Raw genomic sequence first — 25303 nt, 5'->3', positions numbered from 1 at the left:
GACTTGGGATAGGTTTCTGAACAAACAGGAGATTTCCTGGTGCTTTTCAATACAAAAAATGTTGACAATGTAACATGGCTGATTTAAACATTCCTCTGCTCCCAGTTTCATCAGTGTATATCAGAAAATCTTTGTCACTGTAATGAACTATTTGATCAATTAGATTACAGTTAGCATATGGTATAACTAGAAGTCAAAATTTTAAGACCTCCAACTTTAGGAGAGAGGATGGAGGAGAATTAGACTTCAGTATGATTTGAAGAATTCAGTTATGTATCTGTGCTAGATATTCCTCTTCTGTTGCTCACAGAGTAGACAAGCTGCTTCTCTACTGTTTATATTTTTTCTATTTGAGCTGCACAGTTATACAAACGCTTTTTTTTTTTTTGGATAAAATTGCTACATAGTACGTGACAAGTGGCTTCATATTAACACCCTTCCTTCCTCTGCTAAATGGAAAACAGATAAAACATTAATGGAAAAGCATTTTGGTGTCAAAGCCATTAACATTCTTCCAAAATGCATAACTGCTCTTGACTATCTTCAGTCAATATTGCCAACATAAAAAGATGCTTATGAACATACATGGGGGACAGGGAATAGGAAGGGGAAGGGAGGAAAGGAATTGGAATGAGGAATGGGAAATCAAAGTCATGTCTGCACCAGGGTAGGCATCTTCACTGAGCGGGAACCTGGGTGTTTACAGAAGGACACGTGCAATTAGAAAGGCAAGCAGATGAGAGGATCAAAAATAAAACAGGGTTGAGCAACAGCAGCAGCAGCAGCAGCCAGTTTTACTTCTGGTTTGGAGGGAAAAAATAAAAAAAAAGGCAAAAGAAAACCAACAAAACAACCAAACAACAAACCAATAACTGAATAAAGTTTGTAACTATTTTTTTTTTTAATTTCACAAGTTTTCACAAGGACAAAGTTATAGAAGGAAACCCACAGCAGTTGCTAGGTCATGCAGAACCATTAATTGTCATACCTTGGCCCATTCTATTCATCCTTGTTGCACTTTAGAAAAAGAAGTAAGCTATGTAAGTTTTACAATGCTTTTAAACTGTCATATTTCCTGTTGAGCACTTTAACTGGCACATCCTTGTAGTAATAAATATTCTTAGGGCAAACCATGATAACTTTCTTTGCGAAAAGAACCACATGAATTTGTCTTTACGGTGAAGCGCAACTGTAATGGACTCATTCGTAGGGGAACATCCGTAATTTGCAATGTGTTTCACCGACAGGACTTACGGCTGCATTTGAATGCACGCACACGTAGGTACCGTATTCCAATCGACATGCTTAGCACTGCGCGGCGGCACTCTCTGTAGCCCACTTATATGGTTCCAGGTTTTGTCAGTAAAAGTGCTTGGCTTCATTGTCAATTCACACAGCAAGCAAATCTTCAAAATTATCATGCTTGGGGAAGGGGAAGGTAGAAAACAGCACTAACCATAAAAGCACCTTGTCTGGGTTGGCAGTTGCAATGCTAATCGTGCCCACAACCGAGTATTTTATTTTCTGTCTGCACGCTTTCTTGCTGGGTCGCCAGGGAAGGTGGTATGTGCTTCTGGCCTCCCTACCCTGGGAAACGCTTCAGACCACCTAGAACTAGCTCTGTATTTCAAAAAGTTGGCATTTGAAATTTTAAAAAAAACAACACCACCAAACTTGAAGTATCACTTCCATGGCTTTCTAGGACAGATTCCTTTCCACTCCTTCATTTCAGTCCCTGCTGCAATTTTTGTCTGGCTAGGTGTGTCACTGGCGAGGATCTGCAAGAACCAAACCCCGGCAAGCGCCTAGAACGTGATGCAGCACAGTGAAAAGTTCCACCCCGGCCCTCTCGTTCCCTTCGTTAGCTGTCGAGGGCACAGCACCTTTTCTTCCCAAATGGGAGAGACCTTAAAGGCACTCAGTTGTCTCCCCCTGTATTCCTGCGTACTGGCACGCACCCGTTGGGAAGAACCAGCTAGAACATGGAGCAGGATTTCTGGAGGATCTTCGCATCTTGTTGGAAGATTTATACCACCACTCTAACTTGGAAAAGTTAAACTACCATCTGGGGAGAGGAACAAAGTCCCCCGAGATCTGATACTTAAGCATAGAAAAATGCTTGCTCTTTTCTGAACATTATTTATTCTGTACATAAGGTGACTAATTCACCTTTTAAAGACGTAAAAGTCCCAGGAAGGCAGTTTTTAATGACTTACATCCAATATTTATGATACATATGGCTTTTTATCCCAAATGTCAAAAGTGAAAGAAAATATAGCTATTCATGTGGCAGTATAAATAGACAGAATAATAATTTAATATGCAATTAGACTCTTTCTAAACTTAAATGAAATCATTGCGGTTTTACAACTCCACGCCCAGACAATTTCAGTGTTAAAGGGAAACCACACTATCTCCAAAAGGCTAGGGTTTTAGAGAAAGTCCTTAAACAAGCAGAAAAGTCCCTGATGTTGCTTTGGTATAAAGCAGGTGCGTAGCAATAACCTATACAAAGAGTGTAAGCCCTATATAATATAAGATTTGAGAGTGAAAAATTAGTAGGGATTGTTTGGGGTTTGTTTGGGTTTTTTTTGTCCCCAATGGATTAGTTTTATAAGCTTCAAATAAATGTAGAAACGCCTGTAAATATGAATATAAAAAAAACCTACAGCAACATACATCAACACTTCTGCACTAAATGACTTTCTTTGTGTAACTCTGACATCAAGAGCAAGTGTACATGTTAAATATACGCTCTTTGCCGATATGTAGAGTAACTGCAGTGAGTTATTTATGCTTTCAGTGTGCCTATGGGTTTAGAGTTTTTTTTTTTCTCCCCTAGCATCATAAATAACTTTTGGTCCGTCTGCTTTGTTGCTGTTGTGCTTAAGGGTTTTATGGTGGTGAAATAAAAATGACAATCACATGCACACTGTCATACATATGCAAAATATGTGTACAACGAGGGAGAACTCCATGGGAAAACAGGGAACGTTACTGCCGGAAACATTAACTGGGGAGAATGGGTGGTGAAGGCAAGTTTCACACACAGCGGGAGCAGGTACACATATCAAAGTCTATCCTCCTGCACATACTTCTGTTTTTCCCGAGAATCCCTGGTCTTGCTGCGGTTCAGTCGGTTTGCCGTTGATGGGATGGAGTGAACCGAGGAGCTCTTCTTGCTGGAAGAATAGGAGGAATGGGAGGAATGAGAGAGGCTGGCCCGGGACTGGCCAGCGTTGTGGTCAAATTGCATCAAACAGAAGATCAAGTCTGTCGGCACAAGCTCAAACTCGTACGGTGGGTTTGTGATAACGTAACTGGAAAGAAAGGAAGAAAAAAAGAAGAAAGAAAGAGAAAGCAGGTTTAGATTTGTAATAAAAATTTATCCTGGAATTGTTATCCATTAACATTTACCCAGCTTTTTGCCTTTCTGTCTTCTTCAGCGTGTACCTAATTTTAGCTCATATAATACCCGTCAGGATTTAGGACCTTCCTATGTTAGGTATCACTTTTTGTATGTCTTCCGTTGCACAGACATGCTGTCTGAGTAGGATGTTCTGCACGGGAATCCCGTCATGGCTTTTCAGAGAAGACACCGTACAGATCAGCCTCCCTTCTCTAGCTGCGCCGTACGCAATGACTCGTTACTACTGACAAACAGATTTGTGTATTGACAACAACCAATAACATACCCACCAGCAACAGTATTTAAAGAAAGAAAAGGAGGATTTTAGGTGCAGGGAGAGGAGAATTTTATGTGCAGTTATATTTAAATACATATTTTCCTATATTATATTTATATTTAAAGCAGTTAATTATATTTAAATACATTTATATTTAAATACATATTTTACTATATACTTATTAAATACGTAACTACTGTCAATAGAGCAAGGGACATAATTGCTTGTTTGGATTGTGACTGCACATAAAACAAGGTAAGGAAAATATATCAGCAAATGTGCAGTGAGGTTCATTTTGGTCATTCGTTCCACAAGTACGGTCATGGCCCCAAAGAGCATTTACAAAGAGAAATCGGCACATCCAAGAGTCCAGCACTGCTAAGTGTACATCCCAGGCCTGAAATAAAAACTCCATCCATTTCAAGAAGCCCCACCTTCAGCTAACCCCCTTTCAGGGTGGGAAGGGCTCACAGACCCCGCCGCTAAATTTTTTCGTGCATGTGAAAAACATACTTGAGCAAGGCAATAGGCATTTTCTGTCCAAGCAAGAAATGAGTAAAATCTGATCACGACGCTCCCAACTTCTTTTCAAATTAATTCAGTGCTGGTGAGAAATCTGGCTTAGCTGCCTCAGGGACAGAAGTCACTTATTAATCCAACAAATAATCCCAAGTATAGCAAGTACAGTGTAAATCGAAGCTGAAAATCATTTTTTCTACCCAATTTGTCCAAATCCTTACAGAAGAAACCGCTTTGGTGGGCTACAGGGTTGTTTATTGCCCTGTTCACCCAATAATGATGCTTTTTGTAGGGAATGAACCAGTAACAGATGGTGGATTTGTGATAGTTGTGGTACGGGTCTGTGTGTGTATTTCTAGTAGGCACTTAATTAAGACACATTTCAAGTAAGCTGCTAAATGACCTTCAGTTTGCAAACATGGAAATGTGTCCGCTCTGTTTAAAGCACTGAGGTCAGCCTTGGTGCTACTGAAGCAAAAATGCAGCCTATCAAGAGAAGGGTTTCCATTTGCTGGAAAAAAATGATGATTAGATACAGCTAGTACCAATGGGAAGCCCACAGGGGTCTTTTTGGAGCATTCAGAAAAAAATTGAGACTAGCTGCTATAATCTAAATTATTATCCAGTAACTTACAGCTGACTGATAAAAGCAAGCTGAAGTCCTTTCCTCGGATGCAAGCGGTGGATCATTATAAATCAAACGAGATAAAGACATGTTCTGAAAATTTACTTCAGAATTCTTTATTAAAATTAGCTGAAAACTTATGCTATGAAATCCAGCCTACGATTTAAACTCAGCTAAAGAGTCACCATGAAGTCCTCAAAGAGTTAGCTTTTGTGGCAAAGCCCTGTAAAAAATTGAGAAAACTCTTTTTTAGCTTTATTTCAGGCGCTGGGATCTTTCTCGCCGAGAAGACTGAAGAACAGCGAAGCAGAGACGTTCCAAAAGACCGGACTTACCGTTTAGTGCATTGGCTGGGAGTACTTAGATGTGCATCCCTTAATCGATAAATTCCAAAGCAAAGCATATTGTATGTTTTCAGTGCTTTACAAAACAGATCTCCATAACAACCTCCGTCCTAGGAGAAAGGAAGGAGAGGGGAAAAAAAAAAGAGAGAGAACAGCACATTTTTTTCCTTCCTTTTCGCTGTTAACACAATGTCAGGGAACAGGATTTCCAGTATGAGCCTGTACAAAAAGGACAATGCACAGACAGTCTGTTGCTTGTCACCAATGAGGAGCTTCTATCCAAAGAAATGAATAATCTATATGTTTTATTTCAAATAAGTAATTACGTAACGTTATTATTGTTTTAGAGAACCTTGGTCCATGAAATGATGGTGAATTGGGAAGAGTGATTTGCTTTAAGCTGGAAATATAAAATTTGGTACCAAACGATGCATATTCTACAAAGCACATTAGCTGTTGTATTAAAATTGTTAAGAGTTTTGCACCCTTTTTTGGCAGTAGCCATACTATCACCCAGACAAATAAATTCACTGGTGGGCACAACAGAAATTACAGTTCTGAGGGGTTAAAAGGATAATAAAATATGTCCCACTTTAAAATAATGATGAAACGTATGCCATTTTCCATAAAGAATATAAAATGTTTTGATTGGTTAAAAAAAAAGGGTTAGATTTGATAATCTGTAAATGTAAAATATTGATTCTTAAGTAACGACACGTGTTAACACATTCTGACTTCACGGATATTACGTTGCACACCCAAGTGTTGTGATGAGCTGTTTGTCTCAGCTACGAATGGACTTGTATGTGAACTGAAAGGCTCTTTACTTCTAGCTGAGCACCCTTAAACCGGGGTCCCCTGTCCTGTCTGTGAAGGTCGGTCCATTCTTTTTGAACAGAGCTGGTGAACACAGGGTTAATTTAAGAAATATCAAATCCTACATCGTCATCAAAGCGAAGTGGGTGCATTGGGATTCGCCTCAAGATTACAAGATTTGGTGCAGAAAACATTTCTAGACACACTGTTGTCCAAATTCACTGTTTATAAAAGATGGTTTATTTGGTTTGGGTTTTATTTACTTCACTCTTAGGCCAGCGCAATCAAAATGGCAGCAAATTTTAGAATTTAGATGAACTATCCAGAAACAGCAGAAAACAAACCTTACAGCTTTGTTTTCAAGCTAATAAGCATATTTTAAGCAAGAAGTGGAAGCTCCGTGGAAAGATTAAATAAGCTTATCAAAACCCAACAAAGGTATAGATATTGCCCATGTTTACACCGGATTGTTGCTGGAATGGTTATACCACCCATGTCAGCTCATCTGTCTCTTTAGCCGACAACTAAGAGCAAACCACAGGATTTTCTACATGAAAAATCCAGCCAAGGAGCTTGGGAAGTCATAAAGCTTCTTAAAAAGGGTCAGAGCAAACCTGGCGCCCTGTGCTGTAAATTGCCAAACCACCCAAAAGCTCCATTCAATTAAATAATGGCAATCAGCCGCTAATGACCGTAGCTTTTTAATTCAGTCTGAGAGAAAAGAAATAGACTGCAGACCAGCCTTGGTCCTACGTTTCCCTCATGATCTTACCCCTAGGTCTGCAAACGGCCCATCATACAAAGCCAACTGAGCAACTCGACACCTGTCCCTGTTTGCAAGTGTCTGGGGCGTGCTGTAACCTCCTCTCAACGCATTTTCCTCCGCAATCAGTGCTTCCAGCTCTGGTGTGGCTCCTCCTGTTACCAATGTCCGTATCAGTGTGAGGATATTGTCATTGAAGTATGTCTGCAGAGATAAAAGAAAGCTCTTTAAGCAAACACCATTAAAGTCACAACTGAAGACATCCAAATTACAACTTTTCTGGGTTTCTGCTGTTTAAAGTTCTTGGCTGTCTCTTCAAATAATTTTATATAGAAAGTGAAAAGACAGCAGCCTCCAATTACTCTATTTTCTTCTATCCCATTAGGCTCCTATACTAGATCCTTCCTTTTAAGCACCAATTCAGGCTGATTTTTATTAAAGTACAAAAATTTGAATGATTTATGTTTCCTATAATTGGTGTTAGTAGTGATGCAATGACTGCTTTCCTTCTCATTGCCTTCATGTCTAATAATGGGCTTTAGGACATGTAATTGTAAAATTCAGACCACATTTAAAGCTTACACAGGCTAGATTGCCTTTTTACTCTTGTCACCAATTCGTTGGGGAGCTGCCTTTGCGCTGCAAATGTCATTACTTATTACTGTGGCTGGACTCTAGCAGTCTAACCGATGTATTGTACTAAACATCTTATTACGAGACTTGACAGTGTTCAGACATAAGCGTGTATCAATTAAACATCTTGAGTTCATTCCAGATAAATGTATGATGAGTTTGGGATCCTGGTGGTCCTTTTAAAAAACTCTAGGGTATAGGGTAAGTGTGGTTTATTAGGGAAGATTTACTCCACACTGACATTTTGCTAGCATCTGTAGCGTTGCTGGTCTGTCAGGCAAACAATGAGTATTTTAAATATTAATTTAATGCCAGATGAATGACTTTCAAGTTCACTTAAAAGTATACCAGTATAGTTCAGAGATACTCCATTAAATATCTGCGGTGTAGGGTACTGGGCAAAAAAATAACGTTGGACAAAAAACGGACTTACAACGTCACGAATGCCTGCGGTTTCAGAAGCTTTGCAAGTGTGGGGGACGTACGAGAAGGAAACGAGCTCGCGGAGGAGCACGCAAGGCTGGCGCTACTGGATTTGTGGCCTCCATTACTACGTTTGTGACTTGTGCCGAACGTAGGACTTTAAACAAATGTCTGTAACCCAACCAAGTCAAAATGAATACTGAATGCTCAACCAGTGCGTGTTGTCCAAAGAGAATCCTTTTTAAATAATACTTTTCAACGAAATCCATCGCTCTATCCATGTAACGTAATTGTATTTAATACATGGGTACACTGAGGTACAGGTTGAAATATTTTATCCTGAGATCAAAAAGCAGAACTGGCTTCCTATCCGTGTTACTTTGATATTCTTCCTTTGTATAATGAAACTTCAGTTTTATTGTTCACTTGAGATGACAGATAAAACAGGAGAAGAATGAATTCTATGCAGCGATGTTTTTCACTATTACATTGAACTTCCATAACTTTGAGCTTCTCTGCTTATTTACATAGGCAGATTCACCTGTTGACTAAATTAAAATGAGAGGAACGTGTTGTTATTGTTATACATGCCCTAAAGCAAATATTTGCATCTTATCAACTCCAATTATTTTACATTAGCCCAGGTAAGGCACTACCTATTTTAAACACAAAGTGCACTGTAAAGAGTTGTCCGACATTAGCAGGGGCTTGGAAAGATCCAGTTAGTCTAAACCAAAAGCGCATCTCAAATCAGCTCTTACATATGTGGACGCACTGTGTAACAATTCAAGCGTAACACTCAAACCCTTCTTAACATATAGAAAAATCAGTGTGACCCCTTGCAGGAATGTAAGTCTGGAGTGATTACGTGATGTTTAATAGGAATTGCTGTGGTGAGAGAGAGGAGATATTCAGGAATGATTGTTTATTCTTCACTTGCTTCTTCCCTGATGTCCCTGAGGTAAGAATCAGAGTTGCCCTCTTTGGCAACTCTTCCCACCGTGCTATACTTTTCCAACATGGAAGTACTCAGATTAAAAACTAGGCATGAAGTTTAATCTCCTTTCTTAGCCTTTGCCGGTGTCTACCGTATACCACCCAGAATTAAAATAATTAGCACAATCCCTGTGCTCCTCCAGTTAGGCAGCAATGTTACTTGACACCGGTTTCACGGATATAAAGCCAAAATCTGCCAGATGTAGAGGTTGGAGGCACTGAAATTGTAGAAGCTGGAAAAGCCCTTTCAGGAAATATGTGCTTCAACATATTCTATATGCACTTTAAGCACATATCATCTACAATAGTATCTTTTCTCATGCATTCCCCACTCTTTTATTCAGTATTTTCAGGTTTTTTTTCTTCTCTAGTGATACTTGCTATTATTCAAAAATGCAAGTCTCAGTTTTACATCTACAAATTAAGATATAAGAACACGAACCAAAAGTAAAGCACACCTTTACTGGTAGATTTTTCAAGTCTGGTTTACAATGAGGGAAACTGTGGTAAGAATTGTTGACCTGCTCTAAGACGGAAGGATGCTGGTTTGTGTGAAATAGCCGGTTTTTAGAGACTCTGACTTGCAGTGATTGGTAAAACACACAAAAGTCTAAAATTGTACTAATAATTTTATTACTCTTTAGGAGGTATCATTAGGCCAGCCTTCACTGGTTTCCAACTCTTTCTCTCTCTCGTTATTCTGTAATTCAAACTATAGCAACTCCAGCCAGAATCCAAGATTTAAACACACATACTCTTAGCTCATCTGAATTTTGTACTGTGCAAGTGCACAATTACCCCTTATTGTAAATTCAGCTGTAGCTCACCAGAGCGTGATCCACTAAGAAATTGTACTCATTTTACTACAGATCTCATATTGAGCTGAGAAATGAAAGCAGTAGTAAAATAATGGATCACGTCAGGCACCTGTTACAAATTCATTAATACAAATAAAATACGATAAAATAAAATACCTACCCCCTTCCAGACCCAGTGCAATTAAGACATAATGGGCCCAATTCTGACTTATGTCATGTGCCAACCAGGAGTAGCTCTGGGAGCCATACGCTACTATGAAACTGATGCAAATGAGGAAAGAATCAGGTCTATTGTTGATGAAACAGAATGCTGTCACCGGAGAAAGGCCTCCCACTGCTAGACAAATGTTAAGGCAAAGCTAAGACACTTATTAGCAAAGGAGGCAACATTTATCTTGGAACAATGGCTTAATTTGGGCTTTACACCATGACTGATGCGGATGTCACCATTTAATCGGATGGATGAGTACAGCCAAATGATGGTTTTTTGCCATCAATGAGTGAAAGGATTCCAACTTTCAGGGTGGACTGCTCTGGCATTGCAACCGACCAGAAAATGCCCAACCCTACGGAACAAAGTACGGATGAATAGGAAGCTGTAACTTGTCACCTGCAGCTAAATAGATTTGTTTCCTCCTATACTAATATATTTAACACTCCTCAGGAAAAAAACTGTCCGTGCATGCTTTTGATCAGCACGAAAATCAGACTGCTCTCAGTTTGCCAGTTTGGAACTAGGGGACGCCGAAAAGCTGGATTAGCTGATATCCATTTCCTTTGGAAGAATAATACACTGAAATTAATTTGAGAGTGATCTTGTACTTGCTCTGTGGGAGGGTACATGGCCTGGATATGCCAGTACCTATAAGAAACCGATCCACAGAATGTCATTGGAAAGGTGCTGCTGTACTTAAAGTAACAAGACATTTCCCAGTGACGGCAGCGAATCCCTTTTGTTGACCACAAAAATCAGAACTGAAGAAATACTTGTTTGCAGCTGCCATTGAGTGACCCCCACGCTGGTCGCTGTATGGCATCGCTATAATCGGCATCCGGAATGAGAACATGAAGTAGGTGTAGCCCAAATGCAGAAAAAGGGAAATGCATCATAGATGCTGAAACTGGGTAAATAGCAAGGAAATCCTGACACAGATAGCTGAGCTAGCAGTGCCACCTAGCCTGTGCTCCGGAACTGTGGCGCAGCTCTTCCAAACGTTTCGGGGATGCTTTCCCGTTTGTTCAATCATTTTTTAAAGTATAATTACCAGAGTGCTTATGTTTTGCAGTTAATGCTGTCAGGCTTTTTAAACTAATTGGTCTTTTACAGAAAATTTAACTGAAAATTAGCACATCTTTTAATAACATTGCTTTAACTTTAATAGCACTTTGCCTTTCATTTATGATTACTCTAAAATTGTCGTTTTCCAAGTCATATCTGCCATTTTTTTGTGTTTGCTAGTGGCTTTTTACGGATTTCTTTTAAGAAGACTAGTCCTCCTCCACTGCACGCTGTTTTTAACATGGCTTTCAAACAAATATTTTAACTTTCTTTTCTTTTTCAGTTGGAGGAATTCTGTTGAATGAATAATACATATCCAAACCTGAGGAACGACTCAGCTAACATCAGTAACTTATCCCAATAACACGAGGGCTTCTGAGACAGAATCAACATCAGAAAGTAAATAACAGCGTTTCACAGTTTGAAAATCTATTGATTCTCAAAATATTGTCCAAACTTTAAAGAAGTTTGAGACACTTTAGGTTACGAGATGCTGCTTCCTAATCCCCTGAACAGACTTGCACAAAAAATAGACTTGTGTTTCAAAATGTCCATATCATAGATTGGAACAGTCTCTTTTCCGTATAAACAAGACTGTGAGGATCCCTGAGGGAGAGCTCTTGAGTAAGGGATATTCTGAAAAGTTATTTTTTAACTGTTTTAACTATCGTCTTCCACGCTGTGCTTTTGTTTAGATGAAGAAAAAGTCAAATTTAGTATTACAGAACAAAAATCAAGGCCTAAAGTTGTAGCGCAAGGAAATAAGTTCCAGGATATGGAACGTCAGATGGCATAATCTGGGTATGCCTCTAACGGCACCACGCCGACGGCATGTCAAGTCTGTTGCCGGTGGTACGTACGGGAGGGATGCCAACCTGCCAGAACTTCTGTGGTTCTCATCGCTTCAGCACCAAAAGGAATAACAGAGAAACTTTGGCTCTCAGGCCAGCTGTGCAAACCTTTGAAGGTACTGGGTGTTGATAAAGCTGGTTTCCATGCACAGACAGGATTTTCTGGAATAACTACCTCAATGAGACCCAGAAGAAGTACTGCTTCTCAAGATTTTGCTTCTCTTCAGCTATCCTATGTCATGTAACTTTCTTATAACTGAAGATAATCTTTTTACAAAACATCCACATTATCTAAAAGATGCTTTCAATCCCATGTCTTTAGTTACATTCCATGTGGTGATGAGAATGTGCTTTACTCTTCAGGAGCGGCGCCACCTTGAGACTGACAGAGTACGTATATACTTTCCCCTGGTTTGCATACGTTTTGAGAAAACAAACATTACTATATCATTCAAGCCTCTGATGGCAGTAGATGTCTCTTCAAAGACATAATAACGATTAGCTGGCGCGACTTAACAATAGCCACTGCCACTCTTAAAACATGAACCATGCCTGAACATGACCCAAAGCACAAGAATGTGCTTTAACCGAAGCCTGGAGAGACCAATGTTACCAACTCATCAAAAAGACAATGCCTTTTTTGAGCTCGTTATTGTCTTCTGAGCAATGATCTTGGAACTACCACACTGTGAATCGTAGGCTGGTGCAATATATTGCCTTTGCTGCAGAGGACAATCTGTGCAGTTAGCCTGTAGACAGCGTTCTGAAGAGTAAACTTCATTAAGCCTTTTGTCTTTGAAATAACAAAATAACAGACAATTCCAAATTTAAAATACCTAATACTGTCATCTCGCAGGAAATAACGCTACATTAGCAGAACGTAACGATCTTCAGCATTCAGGTTTGAATCGGAAACTGACAACACATTTTCTGATCTGTGATTCACAAGTAGGGTTTAGTCCACCACTTCTAGATTAATAAAATTATATAAAATAAAAATATAATTTAATACTGATTAATAGTGTGGAATTATTATTATTCAACAACTGGATACTTAAGCAAATTACTTTAAATATATTTTGTACCTCTTTTTCTATACATCTATATATAGATGCACGTACATCTATATGTACGTTTCCAAATACCTGCAGGTCAGAAAGACTACTGTATGCGTGGCTATTAGTCTACTTTCCGATCTTTCTTACACCTGTTTGACTACAAAACCCCGCTACTGTGAGAAGAGATTCATTGTTAATGGAGCAGTTTGTGCATTGTACATCTGTACCGTAGACCACACAAGGAATTTGCATTCCAGAGATATCAACAGAGATCATAGACTGGAATTTTTTTTCTATAAAAATGAAGCGATAAAAAAAATCCTGACTCACTAAGTGGCTTGAATAATGAACTATAGCCTTGTCTCAAAGTGAGCTGGTACAGGCCAGCACGGTGTGAATTATTTCCTTCTTACAGAATTCCTGTGCAATTAATAGGATGTAAGCACGACTACAGATCTCACAATTTTGTTAGGTTTTTGGGTTGCGTTTCCCAGTATTGGCTTGAAGTTAGGCAGAAGTTAGAAGCTGGTCCCTAAAAAACAAGTGTACTCTAGGAAAAAAAAAAACCCAAAACATAATATAGAGCAAGTAGATTGGTTTGTGTGAGAAACACTCTTTTCCTTGGAGAAGAAGTGAAAGGAGAATACATCCTTCCCGTGAGAATAGGGATAGTAAAGGGAAAATATCTCACACGTCTTCCACTTTCTGAAGGGTCAGGAAGAATTGCACTTTTCCAACTCTTTACTAGGCCTTTGAGGAATAAAAGAGAAAATAACGCTGCCACCGATCAGCAAAGTGGTGAGAGAAAAGACAGGATGGTGAACAATTCTAACTGACTGAATCCTTGGCTTGTCTTCTTGATTAGTATTTTTTCTAAGTTAGAATTTTCTACTCTTGTTACCACATTTACCTCTCTGGCTTCAGGCTGCACTGTCCCTGACATATAATATGACCGCTTAGATGTGAAAATGTTTTTAAAAAAAAAGACTCCGTTGAAGCAAGGAATTGCAGAAATGGAAGGGCATGTTGTCAAAAACCTAAAAGTTAACAAAAGCTAGCAATAACTAAAACTATTGTGAGGATGATATGATGAGTTCCAAGTAAAAATTTCCAAACAGTCAGGTTCCACATATTTCTTATTGCCTCATTATTATCGACATGCCATACCTTTGCACAAGAAAGCAATGGTGGCCACAACATTTCGCCCTCTTTTCTGCGGCAACGCCAGTGGCAAGCGCAAGAATTAACCCTACTTCTTCCAAGATTCTGGCAGTGCCCTACCGAACGGTTCATTCAGGGACGTTGATTTAGATAATAATGTGAGTGGATAAACAGCTCTCAGTCTAACAGTTTGGAACCTTGATGTGAAATTATTCTCATTTATAATGTAAAAATGCTAAATATTTTATTCATAGAGATTTTAATTAGAGAAGGTATGGAGTTTAAGGGTGCTTGCTTAGGCTTTCTAAATTTGTCAGGTCTGCAATATATGGCCAATAACCTTCAAAAAAAGTATTTTCTGAGTTTATTGCAGACTCCCAGGCTGCATTAGAATAAAATTGTATCAGTGTAGACTGATATTATTCATCTGTGGGTGGAACATACGAGGAACATATCAGGGAATAAAAATATGACATACAGATACATCAAGATGAAATACAAATAAGATATCAAATAATAAAGATCACTGTGATTTTTTCTTAAAAGTAAAAAGCTTCATTCTGAGTTTAGGTGAAGGTCAGACTTGGCTTCTTTAAGGAAATCCATTTGCTCATTTCTAATATCACGTGGGGTTTACAGCAGATGATTCCCGGCACCGTGGAACTTTTTCCATGGGGAGCTCAGAAAGCCTATGCTTAGATTTTAAACAGGCTTTGTCCTTGCTACATCTAGCAGAGCTTAAGGTCCCTACAAAAGAAGCGCAGCTCACGCAGAGCAAGACTGGTCTGAAAACCTAGCCAAGATGAAAAAGGGAGGACAAAAAGGAGTACGACCGAGGCGTCTGCATTAAACGGACCCTAATGCAGACGTAACCAAAGGCCACCATCTGTAGTTTCTGGCATGCACTTATGTTTTCATTCACAAGAAAACTCACGTGAAAAAGACATGATGACCTCTCTTCACACAACTGGAGTTCACTTGATGTGTACAATGGCTTTTTTACAGTTCTACCAGCGTCCCCCAGCTCATACTCAGAGCATTGTTCATGGCTACAGGAAATTAAAAGCTTAAAACACAGTTGACGCTGTCTGACATGAACGGTGAGCATGGGGACGGCCACGCTGAATTTGGGTCTGGGCTTCAGGAGGGAGATACACCATTTTTTTGGAAAATATTACCCTTAAGGCCAGGCTTGAGACTCTCTGCTTTTAAGATTGTGGACTGATGACGGCCCTAGATCTCTCAGCTGCTTCAAGGTCTCCGTGTCCAACTACAAAATAACCTACTTCAGGCTCCGAAATTCTCTTGACATCTAAAAGTGTCCTCTCCTGACTACCTGTGGAAAAGGGACTATGCTTTCATACTCTTTCACAATAAGTCTGACGGAAGAGAATGTAAAAGGTTTTGTTTGCTTACTGCGCTCATGAGCGAGTCCAGCACACTGACAGCAAACGCGGTTCCACATGCAAAGGGCTGCGTGAGATACAGTTCTGTGTCTGGATCATCATCATCATCTTGGTCCAAGAACTGAACATTTGAATCATTTACTGAAAATAATAATAATAATAAAATCATAAGGTGCTTCTGGGTCACCAGGATGTGACCTTACACATTACACAGTCAGAAAGAAAAAGAAACGGCATATGTCTGGAAACACAGACTTGTGTCTTTGACGTCACTGGAAATGAAATCAAGATGGATGTGAAAATGTGCATTAAAAAATCTGTTGATCATTATCATGCTTGTAAGAGGTGACTCTCCTGCTCTTGAAAGGTGACTATCCCTTTGCCATAAAAGTAGCTTCGTGGCACCAGCTGCCTGCACTCAAAACGAGACACGTGATGCTCTTCTATATATATTGAGACAATCTTGGTACTGGTCGGGTGCAGTGGCTAAGGCTGTATGCATGTACAGTGAAATGGTATCACACGGCACCAAGGCAGAACCCCTTTGTAAAATAAAGGCTGTCCTTAACACTCTGATATAGCCCACAGGCATCCGTTAGATGTGCTGCTGTGACTCTTCCTGGAGTGGTGATAATGCACTTACGGCTCAAAAGAGGATAAACTGTCGCTTTAACATGCGTCTCTCTGAATGAATGAGCAATGCTCCAGCTATTCTATTGCAGCACTGCCTTCTGTTCAAGTATTTGTCTCCGTAACTTCACTTCCTTAGCCACAAACTCTATATTAGCCAGTGTGAAAAAGAATCTACATCAGGCTGTTTTAAAGAAGAAGCCCAAGTAAAGTAACATTTGTCATTCAGACTTTATTTGGCATTTCATTGTCGCAGTTAAGCTCTCTGCCTCCGCCTCATTCCACTAAAAATAGTTGTTTCCTTGAGACCAGAGTATCAAGTGGATCGTACTTCATGAAGTACTTCATTTCCATATTAGTCCTCCTCGGGCGTGAAAGCAAAGACTGCTTAGCTATGCTATCGAAACACCCTTTAACTTACTAAATGACAAATTAATTTCAACTCCCATGCAAGGCAGGGAAATTAAAAACTTTTTCAGCATTTGAAACCGCACACATTGACTATGTGTCTATTCCCCACGTGAACGCATCTCCTGAGCCAACCCAGGGAGCTTTGAGACCAGCGTAAGAGCTGCCGTTAACTTGATCGTGTTTCAGCTCTGGACTTAGATTAGAAAGTCTTCTGCTTGCTATTCTGATCTTCCTTCCTATATAGTTTCATTTTCCATCCACTCCTTTTTCCAGCCTCTATACACTACTGTGCTTGCCATGCTTAGCTTGAACAACACGAATAGCTATGCATGAAGCCTCACAAGAACTGTCTGAAGGGGATGAGGACTGTTATCCTTTTTTTTTTAGGGTTTTAGAGGCCTGTTGAGCCAGTATTTGGCCATGATCATACCGTAAGCCAGGACCAGAGCTGAAGGAGGATTTAAAATTCCTGCCTTTCCACCCTTTAATGTAACCATGAAAACGTAACACCTCAGTGCTGTAAACGGAGCAGTGCCCTGCGCTGGGAGCCAGAAGAATTTCACCCTAGCAAACACCAATATCCACATTGCTCCTTCCTTTGTACAATGGCTGCCAATTTTTTCTCCAGATTCTTGAGCAAAATAGTATTTGAAAGCCTGACGTATCATTTCAAAACGTACTTTTTGAAGAGCTTGTGCCTTAGTTGAATTTGCTAGTGGGGCGTAGGCACTATTGACAGTAGGTTGCTTTTTCCACTTACATTCGGCAGTCTAATACCCGACTTTGACACCGGCTTGCTAGCTGTGCGCAGCGTCAGCTTCCAAGGTACTACAAATCTAACGTGAATTCTGCAAGTGTGTTTTTTATCCTCAATATCTTTATCTTCCTGATGTAAGTTAGCACGCTAGGGTTTCTACGAAAGGTCTCCGGGCTAGGTGAGGTAGGCTTGAACGTGTGGTGCTGCGCCATAGGAAATGCTCATCAACCACTGCTCGCCCAAGCTGGCGAGAGCTCTTTTTCTTGAGCGGGAGCAAGGCAGAAGCTTGGCTGCTTTTTTTACAGCTTCAAAACCTGAGCTTCTGAGGAAAGGCCTACTCCCGCAAATAAACAGATAGCTTAAGGGAAAGTATGATGCTGGGGTTTCTTTTCTGATATCTTTTACTTCTTCTTTGACTTCCTGTGAGAACCTAAGGCATGTCCACCAAATTGACAATAGGCTGAAATAACAAAAAGAGGAAAAAAGAGAGAGAGAAAGAGAGAAAAGGAGAGAGAAAAATTGGCGGTGGGGGTGTAGGGCCTGGGAGGTGGGGACCCAGGCCAAAGAAAATGAATTGGTGAGAAGGTGCTATGAAAACAGCCGGCAGGTCAGACGGGTGTGATCAAAGGTTTACTGATGCTGCGTGAAAAAAAAAAAAAAATCATTAAGAAAGGCCAGAACGAGACAGTCAATTTCAACCAGAACCACAAATAAAACACATTCAAAGCAGTGCCATGAGGGTAGCCCCTCTGATACAGCCAGATAAATAAAGGAAAAGCTGATGACAGTAAGAACAACAACAACAGAAAATAAGACAGTGATGTGAAGGAAAAAGGCACTTCTTACCCAGTTCAGTTATCATTAGAATGTGGGTTCCACTGTTTTTTTCCTGACTGATTGAAACCAAAGGCAGAAGTTTGCCAGGCTTAGCTAATAAGTAAAGTATTTAGGGGGAAAAGAAAGTACAGAAAGAGAATAAAGTAAGGGAAAAAGACAGGTAAGGCTCTAAAAACTAAAACTGAAAAGGAAAATAAAAGGACAAAGGACCACAAATCAAGTTCGTATTTGCCATGAAAAAAACAGAACAGCTTCTGCACTTCACATCACACCACTTGACAACATAAATACCCACAGCTAGAGTGGAAATCAGAGCCCGGTTACCTACCATCATCATATTCTCAGGAGTAAAATGTCTCATACTATTATACAGAGTTTGGCTACACGTGATTAAACAGTTCTGGACCATGAAGAAATAAACAAATGACCTCTTACTATTGATTAAATGCACAGGAAATGTCTGCTTATACTTACTGTGGGTTTTTTCTTTTCTAACCCTAGCCCAAAGACCCCTGCTTATTTGCTACGCTATGTAAAAAGCATCCTATCTGATAGAGTGTTTATTTAAGAAAACGGAGAAAACCCAAAGGAAAGAGAGAAATACATTTCAGTTATTCGAATAAAGCGAAACAACTGTTACGAATCTTTCTTTAGCGCGAGTAATTCAAAAAAGTTATCAGAAGAGAAAGCACTGCGGCGTAAGACACGGCGTAGGTAAGTTCCCTGAGGCTGCACAACAAGGGACGTGGGAGCGAGATATGGCAGCGCACGTGAAGGGAGAAAGGTTAGCTCGTCGTACCTAGCTCTGTTATAATAGGGATGTTGGCTCCTGTTGTAATGGAGGGCTGACGTAACAGGCCATGGACCGGGCTGTTGTCTGGAGATGACCTATCCATCCCGGGGGGGGTAAAGCCTGAAACAAAAAAAGAAAAATTTTACACAGGACAAACTAGATTAAAAAAATCACCACCAACCGGGAATTCCCTATCTCTAAATGTTTTTCCCCCAGAAAAGTATGGTAAAAAAATGGTTATTTAAAATTGACTCAATTTTCAACAATTATTTCTTAAAAGCATAATCCTTCACAAATACACAGGGCATTTCTACTAGAAGACATTTGGTAGCTAATGGAGAAACTGAAATTAATTTTATTCGCCTCGGTAGCCTCTGCATCAAAACAGGCCAAATGGAAAGAGTAACTTTTACTCAAATTTAAATTTAAAAAATAAAGGCTTCAGGGTTAGAAAGGTTTAATTTTGTCCCATTAGTATTTGAAATAATCCTGAAACAAACCCCTTTCCTTAAACCTCCATTAACATTTTCAAGAGTATTGTTTGTAAACTGTAGTACAACCAGGAGGCCCAAACTGCTTCCATTAGCAGGTTTCAGGTTGGACCAACACGCAGGATTTAAAATTTTCTAACTCTTTTCCAGGAGCAATACATCCCACAGTTGTGGGTTTTTTTTTCTTTTCAGGTGTACCATTCGTAACATGTATTTTTACGAGTATTTCAATTATAGGAATACTGGGGTGGAAGGGCCCCATTCTAACAGAAAACAAAAAAGATAGGATGGAAGGAAAAAAAGACATCGGTTTTCAAATGGTATGTAAGAGGAATGCTTGAAAAGAAACTAGAAAGAGCTTTATACCTTTGGGGATGTAAAGGAAACAAAGGTGGGAGAGGAAACACTGGCAGGCACTCGAAGGGAAAAAGGATTCAGAGAGCAGCAAAGTTCACCGCTAAAAAAGATGGTGTTTTCAGCCTGATTCTCTGTACAGATTGAAATGGAGCTCTTGACACTGAGCGCGTTTAAATTTTTTCTTTTTTTTTTTTTTTTTTGTAATTAAAAAAAACACAGGCAAAGCCTTCTGGAGTTTTATTATAAGTACTGAAAAATAGGCAGTTATACAAAAGCCCATGCAACAGTTGGACTGGAACTTCACTGTTGAGACTAATGCATTCCGTCTCCCTTGTCCATTAAAGCTGTGGAAAGCATGGGAATGTTCATTTAATGTCATTATTGCAGAAGTGACGGTGAAGCCAGAGTTTGACTTTGGGGTTTCATGTAGACCATTGTTAAGGCAGCATTTTTAAACAAACTTCGTCTGCTAGGAATAGGATCGAGCCAAGCTCACTTTAAAACACACATTTCTGAGAAAACATTCATTTTTTTGCCACCTTATGCCCGGGTTCTTTGACTTTATGCCTGACAACCAGGGACAGACTTTTGATCCTCTGTCATTACTGGTCTGAACTAGTTTTGGATTCTCCATATACTGATCCTAAATTAATCACCGCCAAATTAATGCCTGATGTAACTTCATTATGTTTTTTTTTAAGTGTGGAAACTGTTTCCGAGTGTCGATACATTTATCCGCTACTGAATTCAGAAGACAATGATACGATATTATCTATTTACCTTTCTTCAGTTTGGCAACTAATTTACAAACCAGCTAATCTCTAAACTAAACTGTAGTTGCTAGCCTGTGGTACTGGTTTTATATTGTCTTTCCGTGTGATTTATGGTTCTTTTCCAGTGATAATTACCACCACTCTTAAACTGTCCCTGAACAAGGCAAACTATAAGGACCTCTAGATCTGGGCTTCTTGATTTAATGGGATTCAAATTTTTATTTGACATCCAGTTCATTTCTCCCTATGTTTTGCCTATATCACCTATAGAATATATAAGTAATAAAAGTAGAATCACTTCACAGAGAGACTTACTTAGCCCTCCAGAAGGTACCAGTGTGAATTTCCGTCTGACTATCACACGAAAGTTATATACAACATCAGATTTGTAAGGACAGCATAAGTAAAAAGGGAGTGAAAAGTCCGTGAAAAAATTCCTTAGGAGAAAAGAAGTGGATGTGGTGTCTTCAACAGGCTTGCAAGGCAAGAACGTCGCCATAGGCACACCTCAGGCAGCAAAGCAATTCTATTTGATATTACCAGTGCATAGAAAAATCTTTAGAAAGCAGATTTCTTAGAGACAATTGGAAACGTTGGCAACGTTAATAGTCGGTCGTTTAATACTACTTGTGGTGAAACTAAGTAAGCCCGACATGGTGACAGTGAGTTGCACTCCCAGCTGGTGCCTGCTTGCAGATGATTCCTTGGGTCTGGCGCTGTGACTGAGAGCCGACCTGGCTCTTTGCATGCTTGCTTCTCCAAGGCAGAGCCTAGGATTTCTCAGACTCACAAAGTGGGTCTAACGGAGGTCCTTCTGGCACCACCTCGTGAGTTAGAGGTAACCCTGATACACCCACAACAGCGGGAATATTGATGTGGGACTCCAAAGGGAGGGCATGCCATGTGAGGACAGGCGGGTGTTAGTGCGACACTTTCTTCTGCAGCAGGCTCCAGTGCTTAAGTTATGCTACAGGAGAGGCAAGACACGGCTTTTGTCACACTACGTTAATAAAAAGCTCAAGTAGCTTTAGACTCCTCGAGCATTTAAAGTGGCAGGTCCAGTTGGGTCCGCTGCAGAATTACGAGTCAAAATGGCAACAGCAAGACTTTACGCTCGCTTATCTGAGAACAGAGAAGACTAATCTTGTTCCTGTGCACCCTAGGGGTTGTACCGCTGGGGGCACCCCTAGAGACCCTGGTTCTCCCTTTTTCCTGACGACTTTTCTCTCCCCACCTCAGGATGCGCTCCCTAAAAACGCCTTTCAGTGAATCAGGCTCTTCAGATGGTAAGAGCACATCGGTATTTCCCTCCCGCCTAAAAGCAAATTGAAGAAACTGGGCACAACCGAGTCTAAATGTATAAGTCCTTCCTGCCATCCCTCTACTGCAACGTGCACGCGCGCAGAGGCACGCACACGCACGCTCTCCATCGAAGGCTACTTGCAGCCACCTCTCCAACCCTTCAAATATTTGTCTTCCTAAGACGGTGTTCAAAGATTGAAGTAAATGTGTCATTTCTGTTAGACAGGGACTGTCAGGGGCTCTGTAATTGCACCCTGTGCACATAGTGCATTCAGTCTGAAATGCGGGAAGCATGTTAAAGGGATTTTGTTTTCTTGTTGAACGAAGAATACACTTATGCCTTAATATTTTTCATCCTATGGTCTTGGAAGCTGTGAGAAGTATCTGCTACCTTAATTTAACTTCCTTGTCTGTGCTTAATTCAGACACTTCCAAAAATCCACTTTTTAAAAAGACAAAAACTTTGGAATATTTTCAGGAAAGGAAAATTGGAGTACTTGGGGATTTTGTGTGCCTAAGTTTGGAGTCACAAGGCATCGTACACCTTCAGGCCATATTCCTGCTCCCAGGTCACAATGTAAATTCTATAGATAGGGTCTCTATTTTTTTCCTCCAGAAAAGGAAGAAAAAAAAGTGCAGGAAAACTAACCTGCTTTATCAGAACTTTCATTTAAAGGCATGAAAAACTACAAGTGACAGCTGTGCAGATTCAGTGAATGTGACATTTCTGAATTTCTTCAACTTGACAAGTAAACACCTTAAATCGGTAATGCTATATGCATAATACATGACCTGTATTTTGACATCCATCATCAAATGCTGACTTAAGAAAATACAGGTTTGTACGTCAAGGAATAGCACCCATAAAGCAGGGAGAAATTCAGGTCATAGGGTATTAGGAAAACTCTATTTCATTACAGAAGCTGAAACAAGCTAAGGCATCAGATTTAAGATCCATTTTCAGCTGTGAAAAGATTCAATTCCTCTGCACAGAGCATTCATTTAGAAATGACATGCTTTCCTCACAGCCTCTTTTCACTTTCCTTTTCATATTCCATTTTCTCCTTCAGTCCCCAAACCTTGTTCCATTAACGCTCATAAAAATCGTAAAGCAGGGCTGATAGTTGTGATCTTCTTATAACCACAGTGTCTCCTTGTTCAACAAACAACTGAGGCAGCCGCGGGTACGACTGCTTAACAGGATCAAAGAGTAAAATTCACAAGGCCCGTGCAAGCCTGAGCGCAGCCCCTGCGTAAGGAAACCGTGATGGGGGGAGCTTCTGGAGAAGGGAACTCTCTTTGCCAAAAATTAGGAGGTAAGGTGCAGCACAGGCATAGCAGTTCCCGCAGTCACTGCATCCGACACTGAATTGCGACTGGGTGAGCGATTGCCTTTGCATCACTTGGGTTTGGGGGTTTTTTGCGTTTTGTTTTGTTTTCACTCATTACACTGTCTTTACCTCAACCCACAAGTTTGTTTTTTCTCACCTTTGCCCTTCTGCTTCTCTCTCCCAGCCCGCTGCGGGGACGTGAGCACGACTGGGTAGAGGCTTAGCTGCCAACCAGGGTCAACCCACCACCGCTGGCTATAGTGACAGCCACCACACCATCAAACTGAGGAAATGGCTTGAGCTGCAACAAAAGGCAGCAAGCCCCTGTCCCCCACTGCAACAAGATGCTGCCAAACAGTGGGTTAAATATATCACGTCTCTGAGAGGAACACAGGCTCCGAGTTCCTGACACGCTCAAAATCAGTGAGGCCAGGCAGCCGGGAGTCACCGCTTCCCTTCCTCCTTGAGGGGCAGGGCCTCCCTACCTGCTCTGAGGGAGCTTGAGCCTCCCGCCATTCTCTGCAGAAAGCAGCTGGTTCAAAGTCTTGATTCTGTGCAAAGAAATATTCCCCAGCTTCCTCCGAGACACTAGCGCTCGCAAAAGGAGGTGAAACAACCACACGATTGCACTAGAGGCAAGACCCCACCTCTTTGAGACGTTCTCATCTTTGTGAAAGGAGGACCTTGGGGAAACCCCCTCCCCACAAGGAGAGTCTTTTCGCCGAGACCTACCGGGGACCCCCCAGGAGTTACGGAGCTGGCCCCTCAGAGCTCGGCACCGCCAGCTGGTTACGAGCTTGCCTCCTTGCCTCTTACAGAATCCCACCTAAAAAGTGATGAGCAGTACTGGGTTTCTGCGAGCCCTGTGCCTCCTGAGCCAGGAAGAATTAAGGAACGCTGGCATGGCTTAACAGTGACTTCTGCCCACTGAAAGCACGAGCAGGAATTAGAGTTTGCCCTGCTTACGTGTGGTTTGGAGCAACTGGCCCGATGGCCAAGTGATCTGATTGTGCTGGCCATAAACCACCGGGTTTTGTTCCTGTGCAGCTCACTTGACGGAGTGATGTCCCATGAAGTGCAGGAAGGTTTGCTTTACTTAGCAGTAAATACATCCTTTGAGTTTTCTGAGGGGCCAGTAAAAGTTTACTGGGATTTTAATGCAGAAACAAATTTGGCTCTTGGATGTGCACTGCTTCTGTTCCCGCTGAACTCACTGAGACCCAGATGGGCATATTCTCAAACTGAATTTTTATGTTACGTTTATAAAATATCTTCTGTTCTGAAGAATCATAATGGACCCTTTATGATCCTCTTCCCCTTTTCCCCTGCTCCTTTCCTCTTTCCCTCCCTTCCCTTTCGAAGTTTTACTAAACTGGAGCTCTATGCGGGCAGAATGCAGTTTCTCAAACTGAAAATCCACTTGGCAGACCTAAAGGTTGTGGCCTTGTCATTAAAGTGCCATGTAAATTGATAGTGCCCTTTAAATAACGCTAGTCTAGGGAAAGGTGCCATGGGATTCACTGGGTAATGTATGCACTAAAGTCCTCAAAAAATATAATTTTAAAAGCATACATACTATTACCTAGCTCTGGCTCATCTAAGAAGCATGAAACAACAATCATATATTGAGCGTATATGAATAACACACAGGTGGAGAACAGCCAAACACGCCCCTGAGAAGTTATCATGCAGGAATATGGGATAAGGATTTTCATTAAGCAGAGCCACACAAAAAGAAATCACTCTCTTACAAAAGGACCTCACAGCTGTATCCCTTTGCTACTGTTTGCTGACAATGTCCATTAATATTCCACTGAATTCAGTTGAATGATAGACTATACCTGTTATTCTCCAAAGTACAGACACTTGGGTATACCTGGGAAGTTCAGCAGCAGTTGTGCAGTTAAAGAGCTGCTGACATTCATGGGAATCTGTTACAGCCGTTCAATTTAGAAACAACTCTAGCTTCAATGTCCCGTGTGGTCTGAGACAGAGAGTTGTAGTTTGGCCTCAGAACCTGGAAAACCTAAATTCTGATTCCAGTTCTGACTTTTACTGTAATTTGTGCCTGAGGATCTAATAATCTCTTGGAGATTATCTCCAAAGCTCTGGAAAAGGAGAGGAATGTGGGAGAGCAGATGCGGCTGCATAAGCCCCCAGCGCTCTCAGAGGCTGCAGCATCTTCAGAGATGCTCTGGGCCCAAACATAGGCCCAGCTAAAGCTACAGAGAGCGGAGCGTGTA

The 25303-nt window shown here is 40.8% G+C and overlaps 1 protein-coding gene across 14 annotated transcripts in view; it reads right to left on the bottom strand.

Annotated features, from left to right (window-relative positions):
* The window catches only part of KCNMA1 (potassium calcium-activated channel subfamily M alpha 1), a 510997-nt gene that overhangs the window by 5794 nt on the left and 479900 nt on the right, over positions 1 to 25303 (bottom strand). For 5 of the 14 annotated variants that reach the window (XM_075109787.1, XM_075109782.1, XM_075109783.1 and 2 more), the window contains 5 exons: positions 18813 to 18926; positions 15389 to 15519; positions 6763 to 6957; positions 5166 to 5284; positions 3096 to 3320 (listed from right to left, as the gene is read on the bottom strand). In XM_075109787.1, the coding sequence (XP_074965888.1) occupies positions 3096 to 3320; positions 5166 to 5284; positions 6763 to 6957; positions 15389 to 15519; positions 18813 to 18926 (784 nt within the window). Of the gene's footprint in view, positions 1 to 877; positions 3321 to 5165; positions 5285 to 6762; positions 6958 to 15388; positions 15520 to 18022; positions 18107 to 18812; positions 18927 to 25303 lie in introns of those variants that run through there. The other 9 variants (XM_075109777.1, XM_075109780.1, XM_075109776.1 and 6 more) reach the window with 5 other exon arrangements.

This window comes from Phalacrocorax aristotelis, chromosome 14, assembly GCF_949628215.1.
Source record: "Phalacrocorax aristotelis chromosome 14, bGulAri2.1, whole genome shotgun sequence".
Classification (NCBI taxonomy): Eukaryota; Metazoa; Chordata; class Aves; order Suliformes; family Phalacrocoracidae; genus Phalacrocorax; species Phalacrocorax aristotelis.
This window is presented reverse-complemented; position numbering and strand designations above follow the sequence as displayed.